General features: G+C 43.7%; 2 protein-coding genes across 2 annotated transcripts; one reads left to right on the top strand and one right to left on the bottom strand.

The window, feature by feature from the left end:
• Positions 1 to 425: 425 nt before the first annotated feature.
• Positions 426 to 3,370, bottom strand: ublcp1 (ubiquitin-like domain containing CTD phosphatase 1). Its single transcript, XM_077592432.1, has 11 exons — positions 3,141 to 3,370; positions 2,833 to 3,040; positions 2,579 to 2,670; positions 2,398 to 2,483; positions 2,206 to 2,321; positions 2,040 to 2,138; positions 1,939 to 1,976; positions 1,670 to 1,768; positions 1,486 to 1,602; positions 774 to 901; positions 426 to 670 (listed from the first exon to the last, which is right to left on the bottom strand). Exons 2-11 carry the CDS (start codon positions 2,984 to 2,986, stop codon positions 643 to 645), a joined length of 957 nt encoding a protein of 318 aa, XP_077448558.1. The 5' UTR covers positions 2,987 to 3,040; positions 3,141 to 3,370; the 3' UTR covers positions 426 to 642.
• A 305-nt stretch (positions 3,371 to 3,675) lies between these two features.
• On the top strand, positions 3,676 to 9,481 carry LOC144068144 (RING finger protein 145-like). The gene is made up of 12 exons (XM_077592431.1): positions 3,676 to 3,912; positions 4,676 to 4,931; positions 5,092 to 5,200; positions 5,964 to 6,055; positions 6,152 to 6,387; positions 6,483 to 6,658; positions 6,731 to 6,871; positions 6,939 to 7,121; positions 7,189 to 7,336; positions 7,414 to 7,536; positions 7,602 to 7,835; positions 8,521 to 9,481. The coding sequence occupies exons 2-12, from the start codon at positions 4,748 to 4,750 to the stop codon at positions 8,899 to 8,901; spliced, it is 2,007 nt and encodes a 668-aa protein (XP_077448557.1). The 5' UTR covers positions 3,676 to 3,912; positions 4,676 to 4,747; the 3' UTR covers positions 8,902 to 9,481.
• Positions 9,482 to 9,776: the final 295 nt, after the last annotated feature.

Here is a 9,776-nt window from a genome sequence, read left to right as displayed (position 1 = left end):
TACTCCTTCAGCTGTTTCCATGACAACATGCCACGGGAGTGCACTTTGTAAGCCTTGAATAAAAAAAAAAAAAATTATTGTTCCATGTGTTGTGTTGCTAAGTTAAGTTGGTTATTTTGATTTATCGCTTATGGAGGACCAGAAGTGCCAAAACTAAATAAATAATTAAATGTGTTACTTAATATTTTACTACTTCCGTAAATGTTTAGTCATTTGTATCAATGCAATTCCATGTTATTTATTTCAGGCTATATTTATTCCAAAACGTGTTCTATATTTTTAGAAGAGTAATTTCACATTTTATTTATTTTATTTTAGCACTTGTTCCTCGCTTGATTTTGTTTACTGCATTGTGTCGTATTGTGTTTGTTGTCTGTTTTTTGTTCTTGTGTTGAAACATAAAAATTGTGAAATCTCATAACACAGCTGTTTTGTGTTTTCTGTGTAAAAAGAAAAATTAATTGTTGTATTTTCGTGTTGCTGCGCGTGTATTGTTGTGGCAGGAAGCACCAGGGTGTGACGTGATTGGTCGCACGCACAGACCCACCCATACTGCACGTAGCAAGTGTGTAAGGGGCAGAGTAGGTGTGTCTTCTTCCAGTGTGTTGTTATGATGATGTCATGGTCTTTTGTACTTTGTGGTCAGTGTTGTTGCCTCTTATACAAGTACCTAAAGACAGATTTAAAAAAAGGGGGGGCACATATCAGTTTATAGTAGAGGTACAGTGGAACAGTGGGGATTTGTGTTGTGTGGCGGTGCGCGGTACGGCTACCTCTCCCAGTGTTTGTGGTTGAGTGTGGTGAAGTCGTCCATCGCGGCGATCTCTTTCAAGTACTCGCTGAGCTTCTGCAGCTCGCGGTCCTTTTCACGATTCATGTGCGCCTTCATGAAGGGCCGGATCTGCGTACATTTTGCACTTGTATCTCAAAGCAAAGACGGATAATGGATTTTTCTTGTGGGATAATTCATAGTTGGTTTCATTTAAATATATACCAACAATCACTTTTTTGATAGATCATTTATAGACATTAAGATTTGTCCAAATCCTCTTTTTGAGCCTCTCAATAGAAAAAAATGTCTTGTACTGTTGAGTTTTCAATTGATTTGCATTTTTTAATGAAAAAAAAAGGGGGAAACATTGAATATTTATTTTAAATTTTCTATTGTTTAAAAAAGATCTTTAATCTTATTCACAGTTACAACAAAATGGGGACAAGTCAACAAACCAATATTTTTTGGATGAATAACATTAAGAAAAAGAATCATTTACATTAAACAAGTGGAGAACATGAAATATTCTGTTATATTTATTTATTTATTATTATTTTACTTTTGAAAATTTCTAGATTAAATAACATAACCGAACAAAATGGAGGTGTGTGACTTTTTGTAATTTTTTTTTATTTTATTTGAATTCTATCTTAAAACACGAAGCCAACACACACGATTCACTTTCAAGTAGTCGTGATGGAAAGGTGAACTACCTTAAGTCCGTTCTGCGGGTTCATGAGGAAATTGCGTCCGATGTCGTCGAACATGATGGTGTTCTTCTTGCTGTAGAAGCCCTCATACTTGCCCCAGATCACACCAAGCGGCTTCACCTGGAAGACCGCAATGTTAGCCACACTCACTCATCTTATGTCTCCCACACAGATGTGGATGCCTCACCTCCACGACACCTCTTTTGGGCGTGTGCACCGTGATCATGGCGGCGCTGTCCAACATGAACGTGATCTTGTAGTTTGGGTTGTCAGTCACACCCAGCTCCTAAAACACACACACACACACACCATTATTTCCCTGTGTGACGGTGGTCAGGTGTGCCATACATTGTAATATTGATCTATGAATACTCAAATAATACAATTTAATAATATTTAATTCGATATTTATTTCATATTGGCCCTGAACTCACACAGTTTTACAGTCTTACTCACCTTCATTTTGGCATCAATCCACTTCATGCTGGTGGCAGCTGAAAGACAAACAAACACATGATGATAATATCATTGTTATGTTACAGTACGGTCAGACTTACACCAAATGACGATATCGTAATCTTCGTACGCCGATGTCAGGAACTCGTGAAGGTACGGCCTCATTAGCTCTTGACCGGTCTCTGCGCATGACTTGTGGTCTACAAACACAAATTTTGCATGTAAAGGAGCGTTTCTAACGGATGTATTGAAAAGGCTATCATTTACCAAACAAAGTGTAGTCCACATCCAGGACCAGAAGTCTTTTTCCTTCCCTGGGGCAGTTGATCTCCTCCACCTTGTAGTCTTTGACCCGGCGAGCGATCTTTGCAAGGTTCTCCTCCCTGCCAACACCAAAATCACATTGGCGTTTTCTTTGTGATGTTGCTGACCCCGGAACAGATTTGTTTTTATCCTGACCTGTTCTCCACTTCGATGACCTCCTCCTCGATGTCAAAGTCGTTGACAACATCGTCGTTCTCCGGAGGAGGCGCTAAGACCTCTTCCTGCGTGAGGATAAAAAATGTCAGCTGGGATACAGGAAGGAGGCAAAAGATTAGGAAGAGGAGAAGAAACAAAGGAGAAGCACGTGGATGTTTACCAGTCCTTCCTCCCTGGTGCCCATCATCATGATCTTGGTGTTCGGTTTAAGTTTCAGGGAACCCAACTTCACTTGGTCCTCAGCCGCTTTTCCTTAGGATCGAACAGCAATACCATCAGTCAACTAACATCATTTTGTGGACATTTTTATTTCATTTTAATTGTGTTGAAGAGATCCAGTGGACGACGCTCATTTCAGTTTATGTTGGAATTTCACAATGAAAAAGGAGTAAACATTTTACATATAAAATTCACCTTTAATCTTCAGTCCAAGCAGCTTTTGTCTTTCGGGCAGCACGCCGGTGAGAGTCTTGATGGACTGCTTGAGGTCCATGACAGTGTCCTCCTCGGACAGGGACGTGATCGCGTACTCGTGTCCCCCCCATTTTATGATCACGGACACCGACATGGCTCACGAGCACACACTCGCACACACTCACACCCACTCACACACATACACACACTGCAGTAATAGCAAGATGATCGTGATGTTTTTAGCCAAGGCGGCTAGCTAAAGCTAGACAGGCGGCTAGCATTGGCCGCAAGCACATAATCGGGCTTACCTGGCGAAGCGAGTTAGCATGCAATGCTAACACGGGACGAGCGACAAACGGATCGTGATGACGATTGGCTGAGCATCCAATCACTTTGTCTTCTTCATTCGACGCCACGAGGGAGAAAAGAGCGAAAAGACAGCAAAGAGAGTTCCCCAAGCGCGTCGCCTCCTGCCGGTAGTGACGCAGCGACAAAGCCTCGTCGTCATGGTAACCGCGCCGCTTGTACAATGTTCAGTCCCATTCCATTGAAGCGAAGTTTGGATTTCAAGATCTGTACTCCCTTTATAATGTATCAATTTACAACGACAGGGGCTCTACTAGCATTTTATAAGTGAACCTAATATGACAAGCATGATAGGAAAAATGTTTTCTCCAAAAAAATATTGTATTTTTTTTAGTGACAGAAACAGTAGTAACTTATTCATTAATGTACGACGTGATTATGATGGACGGTACAGTGTGGTGCAGCGTACTTGCAATAAATACATAAATAAATAAATATTGAACAAAGAGGAGGCAGTTGTGATTGCGCATGCGTACTCCCGCCTCGACTCCCGGGCTGTTGGTTGGCTGGCTGGTTGGCAGGATGCCGACTATAATGGCGTCTAAGCGAGATGCTCCACTCGGCCTCCTACTGTAAGCTCGACCCAACTCCATCCTCACAAGGACCGTCAAGCTCAGGCGGGCTGTGCCCCGCTAAAATGCTCCGCTCCTTTGCCGGCAAGCACTTCGCCGAGCCTCGTACGCGCCCTCTTAACACCAACGACAGCCTTCGTGCGTAAGTTAGCCCATTCCGCCATTTTGAACTAGCTAAGCTTCATGCTAGCAGGCTAAAATCCGATTTATCTAAAGATGAGAGAAGCGCAACCGAAGTTTAATGTTTTCCGCCTCTGGGTGTCTGTGAGTAATTGCTTTATGCTCGTGCGTTGCCCTAAGTGTGTGACTTGCGATTTGATGACGTCACTTAGATGAGGTAAGCTAGTTCGCTGCCACTGCCATTTATTTGTTGGCTCTGTGCCTGCAGACAGCTGCTCTATGCGCACAAACTAGTGTTTAATGGTAGCGTGCATTCATCTTTCTAAAAATATATGAAAACACAACTATAGAGGCGGCGAGCGTGCGTGATATTTATGCATGTTCATTTTCCACAAATGCAGAGACGTCAGAGATAAACAGACCGACGGATGGAGAGGTTACTCGAGTTCATCGACGCCAGTCACCGCTTATCCGCCGTTCTCGCTAACCTCACTAATTGTGAGCACGGATTAAGTTTATAAAAATAAAAAAAATCACAGACTTTGGAAATTATGTTACGTAAGCAACACTGGCTTTCACTATTATGTAACGCCGCATCTTCGGGATTTATGTGGTTGGCGAGACTACAACGTGTCCTAGTTAAATTATTCTCTATAAAAATAAAATTTAATTTTCCTTAACTGGGCGGGGGTGGTTTTAAACCCTTGCCCTTTTTTACAGCTTCTTTACAAACTCTCAAACCTTGAATGTTTGATTACTGTTTTTCTTTCGTCATTGTGAAACAGCGCCCCCTGCTGGAGCGTCCCATCCTAGTGGTGTGTGGTGGCTGCCGGTCGGGGGGAGGCAAACTAGCAGCCATGGCGGTGAAGGAGCGTGTGGAGGCGGTGCTAAACGTGGGTCTGCGTGTGCCCAGCATCATGCTGCTGGATGTCCTTTACCGCTGGGACGTGGGCTCTTTCTTCCAAAAGATTCAACGATCTAGCCTGTCCAACAACCCCGTCTTCCAGTACAAGTACCTGGCGCTCTACCTGCACTATGTCGGTCAGTACCACCACATGGCAAATATGCTAAAGCATGTGTCAAAAGAGAACAAAACTCTTACAAAAGTCACTTTAATATTTTGGACAAGACGTCCTCATGGCATCCAAATTTTATATAGTCCCACTAGTAGTGCTAGCATCCAAAAACATGTTTGTAACAGGTTACATCCTGAGTTTGGTGCTGCTCACGCTTCCTCGTCAGCACCTGGTCAAGCTTTACCTCTACGTGGTCACCGCTCTGCTGCTCTTTGCTGGCCACCAAGTGTCCAGGTACAGTTAGAACACACATACAATTGATTAGATATGCACACGAACACGCTAGTCGATAGAGATTGCAAATCGATAAAATTATAAGGTCCGTTTCTAAGTTCAAGATTATAATTACAAAATGTACTATGGATGACTTCATTCCCAAAATACTGCTAGTTTGATGCTCATATAAAATTGAAGATGCCTTTAACCCACGAACAAAAGTCAATATTTATTTTCCGTTTGTATTTTTATCTAACACAAATAATTGTTACAAATCTTTAAAAAAAAAATGAAAATCAAATTATTAAAAGATAAAAAGGAAATATTAAATGTTTTCGCTTTCTAAGAACAAAGATGAAAGAAGATATTTGGGGCAAATCCACAAAAATGAATAGTACTTTTTTACACCACACTTTAAAAATACAAACATTTAAAAAAAATAATTTTGAAAAATAAATAAAATAAAATTTGGCATTTACATTTTTCCAATTAAATAAATAGTCCAATTTAAAAAAATGAAATATTTAATGTTATCTCTTTTTGATAAAAACAAATGTATATACATTTAAAAAAAAAAAACAATAATATAACAATAAATTATCTTTTAATACTCTCAAAAAGAGTATTTGGACAAATTTTAATTTCTATAAATGATTTGTCGACTACCAGAAAAGCTGTACACTCAATAGTCCGTTAATTGTGGCAGCCTTGTTGACAGATAACGACTTCCGAATTAAACCGTAACTATGACATGACAAATTCAATTTTGTGTTCTCCTCAGGGACTACGTGCGTAGTGAACTGGAGTCCGGCCACGAAGGAGCCGTTTACCTGGAGCCGCTCTCCATGAATAGATTCACTACCGCACTCGTAGGTAAGATATTTTTTCCCCCAAAAAGCACAAGTACATATTTCTCCAGAACTAGCCCAGTTATCAGCGATGTTAATGGCGTGCACGTCCCTATCCCAGGTCAGCTGGTGGTGTGCACGCTGTGTTCATGCGTGATGCAAACCAAGCGGATCTGGTTGTTCTCGGCTCACCTGCTTCCCCTGGTTGCTCGTCTGTGCCTGGTGCCTATGGAGACCATTGTTTTCATCAACAAGTTCTCCATGATCTTCACCGGCCTGGAGGTCATCTACTTCCTGGCGTCCAACCTGCTGGTGCCATACAACCTGGCCAAGACGGCGTACCGGGAGCTTGTTCAGGCACGTGCGGCGAGGAAGGGTCGCTGCGGTCTATGCCAAAACTTGGAAGTCGGTCGACGTCACTTTTTTGTCACATTTTTCCCATCCATTTCCAGGTGGTGGAGGTGTACGGTCTTCTGGCTCTCGGGATGACCTTGTGGAACCAGCTGGTCCTGCCTGTCCTCTTCATGTGCTTCTGGCTGCTGCTCTTTGCCCTTCAAATCTACTCCTACTTCAGCACCCGTGACCAGCCCACCTCCAGAGAGAGGCTTCTTTTCCTCTTTCTCACCAGGTGGGTGCGCTCACGCTTCACACACACTGTCGTTGCCCGTGCGTCAAAGTGCATTTTGCGACTCTCGCGCAGCATCGCCGAGTGCTGCAGTACGCCGTACTCTCTCCTGGGCTTGGTGTTTACCGTCTCCTTCATCGCACTGGGCGTCCTTACGCTCTGTAAGTTCTACCTGCAGGGGTACAGAGCATTCATCAACGACAACACCATGCACAGGTAGGTCCCAAATGACGCTCTTGGGTTGCATTTGTACAATGAAGTGACACTCAAAACACACACACAGGGGGATGACGGAGGGCATCACCCTGCTGATCCTGGCTGTCCAGACCGGACTGATCGAGCTGCAGGTCATCCACCGGGCCTTCCTCTTGTCCATCATCCTCTTCATCGTGGTAGCCTCCATCCTGCAGTCCATGCTGGAGATTGCCGACCCCATCGTCCTGGCGCTCGGGGCCTCCAGGGACAAGTACGGGACGCCCGGCCACGACCGGCCGTTCGTTCCCGTGCTCAACGATTGTCGTTGTCCTCTCTAGGAGTTTGTGGAAACACTTCCGAGCTGTGTCGCTCTGCCTCTTTCTGCTCATCTTCCCGGCCTACATGGCCTACATGATCTGTCAGTTCTTCCACATGGACTTCTGGCTCCTCATCATCATCTCGTCCTCCATCCTCACGTCGCTGCAGGTCACCAAACGCCACGTTGGCGCGTGTCGTCCCCTGGCTGTCGGCGCGTTACTGACTATGCGCGCCCGCCTTTTCAGGTGCTGGGTACCCTGCTCATCTACGTGCTTTTCATGGTGGAGGAATTCCGCAAGGCTCCGGTGGAGAACATGGATGAAGTTATTTACTGTGTCAACGGGACGTACAGGTTGCTGGAGTTTTTGGTAAGAGCGCTCTCTCGCAATCCTGTGCCTCCGCTGTCTTTTTCATGACACTGTCCGCCTTTTAGGTAGCAGTGTGCGTGGTGTGCTACGGCGTGTCGGAGACTGTGTTCGGCGAGTGGAGTGTGATGGGGACCACCATCATCCTGGTTCACTCGTACTACAACGTTTGGCTGCGGGCACAGCTGGGCTGGCAAAGTTTCCTCCTGCGTCGAGACGCCGTCAACAAGATCAAGAGCCTCCCCACCGCCACTGATGCGCAACTGCGCCATTACAATGATATCTGCGCCATTTGCTACCAGGTAGGCACCACCATTAAAGACAATAGATGTCCAATTGGACGATCGCTGCCCGTAGAGCTGCTATTTACGATCATTTTCGTACCAAAAATTAATTAATGAATGGCGTTTTATTTTTGGCAATTGCCTTCACAATTTAATAATAGTGATAAACAATAATAAATAATAATCAAGTTGTTTTAGGTGTTTAAGTAAAAATGAATCAATACTGCTTTCAAAAATATTTTGTTACAAGTGTATAGTTCTAAGTATATAAAACAAACATTTGTTTTATATACTTAGAACTGTACACTTGTAACAAAATATTTTTGAAAGCAGTATTCCTTCATTTTGGCTAAATTCAAGTTCTGAGTATGAAACATAAAATCTCAGTAGAAAAATCAGGCAAAATCATGTGAGTTCAAAATTAAAAAGTACTGCTTGTTGAGATTTTTCTCTAAAAGCAAAGTGCTGATATAACATTGTCAATTGCTTAATATTCTGTAGACAGAAATGTAAGTTTTTCATTAAATCAAGAATGTCGTACCAATAAAAATAGCTATAATCAATTTTTAAAAAAGTGCATTATGTAGAACACTGATCTAAATATAAATAATACACAATGTACGAATGCATTAATGGATGGATTGAGTGTCTTTTGCTGTTATGAGCAGCTCATCATTTAAATAATTTCAACTTGTTCCCTTAGGACCTGAGCAGCGCCGTCATCACACCGTGCAGCCATTTCTTCCACGCGGGCTGTCTGAAGAAGTGGCTGTACGTGCAGGAGACGTGCCCGTTGTGTCACGCGCAACTCAAGAGCCAATCGGCTGCCAACTCCGATGCGCCGACGCCCAATCGCGCGCCTGCAGGACAGGAAGATGTTGGCCAGGAGAAGGCGACAGCGGTGGAAGAAGACGGAGCTCCATGTTCCTCCTCCGAAGCGCCCGTGGCCGCTTCCCGTCTGGAAGCTGGCGATGACGCAAGGGGTGGAGCCTCAGGCCAATCTGGCGTCCTATCGGATGAAGGCAAAACATTATCTTGCGAATTTAAAAACTCCCATGACAAAACAGGGGAAGTCAGCATTTGAACCTGCGGTTCTACGCGTCTGTTCTGTCGGCCAAATCGTTTCTCATTTCGCCGCTCGCCAATCACTAGCACGGGATTTTTAATTGGACGCTGATGACGATGCATGCTCGAGCGTGAACTCTTGCACGTTTCCACGGTGGCCAAAGCATCTTCAGCGTTTTTTTTTCTTTCGTTCCCCGATGTGTTCCAAACCGAGGCGAACGCTCGAGTTGTGCGAGCATTTGCACTGATGTCATTTTAACGAGTTGACCTTTGTCTCCCGGCCCGTATGACGCGTCTCCAGAGCTGGTGTGATCACGCCGATGTTCGGCGTGGGACTAGCGGGACGCAGACGGCACCTGTTACCTTCACACAGTGTTAGCACGGTTCAGAATGAATACGTTCGCAATGAGCAATGTATGATGAACACCTGCCTATCTTTTTTTTTCCTTTTCTCCGAAGTTACGAAATGGTTTTGCACGAGTTTTTTTTTTACAAACTCAATTGGGGCAAACACCATCACCGACTTCCACATTTGTTAAACCACAAAGACAAGACATTGTTTGGAGATGAGGTCAAAAATAAAAGTAAACTAAGTGAAACTTTGCATTTGTGGTTATTTCCCTTTTGCCTGTAATAACACAAAACATTAACGGCTATGAAAATGTGGACTTTTTTTCAGGGTGTCTGCAATTAGGTGGGATAGGCCCCAGCACCCCCTGCGACCCTCGTGATGATAAGCAATTTGGAAAATCAATGTTTGTTTTAATCAATTTGTTCTAATAAAATTGTGGTTTTGTGAAAAATCCATCTGAAGTTTGGATGTTTGATCCTAAAAAGTATTAAAAATTAATTTAGTAAACACCAAGGCCTTCTCTTAGGCGCCGGGATACGTCA

Source organism: Stigmatopora argus, chromosome 22, assembly GCF_051989625.1.
Source record: "Stigmatopora argus isolate UIUO_Sarg chromosome 22, RoL_Sarg_1.0, whole genome shotgun sequence".
In the NCBI taxonomy this organism is placed as follows: domain Eukaryota; kingdom Metazoa; phylum Chordata; class Actinopteri; order Syngnathiformes; family Syngnathidae; genus Stigmatopora; species Stigmatopora argus.
The sequence above is the reverse complement of the archived record's forward strand: the minus strand, read 5'-3'. Positions and strand labels throughout refer to the sequence as shown.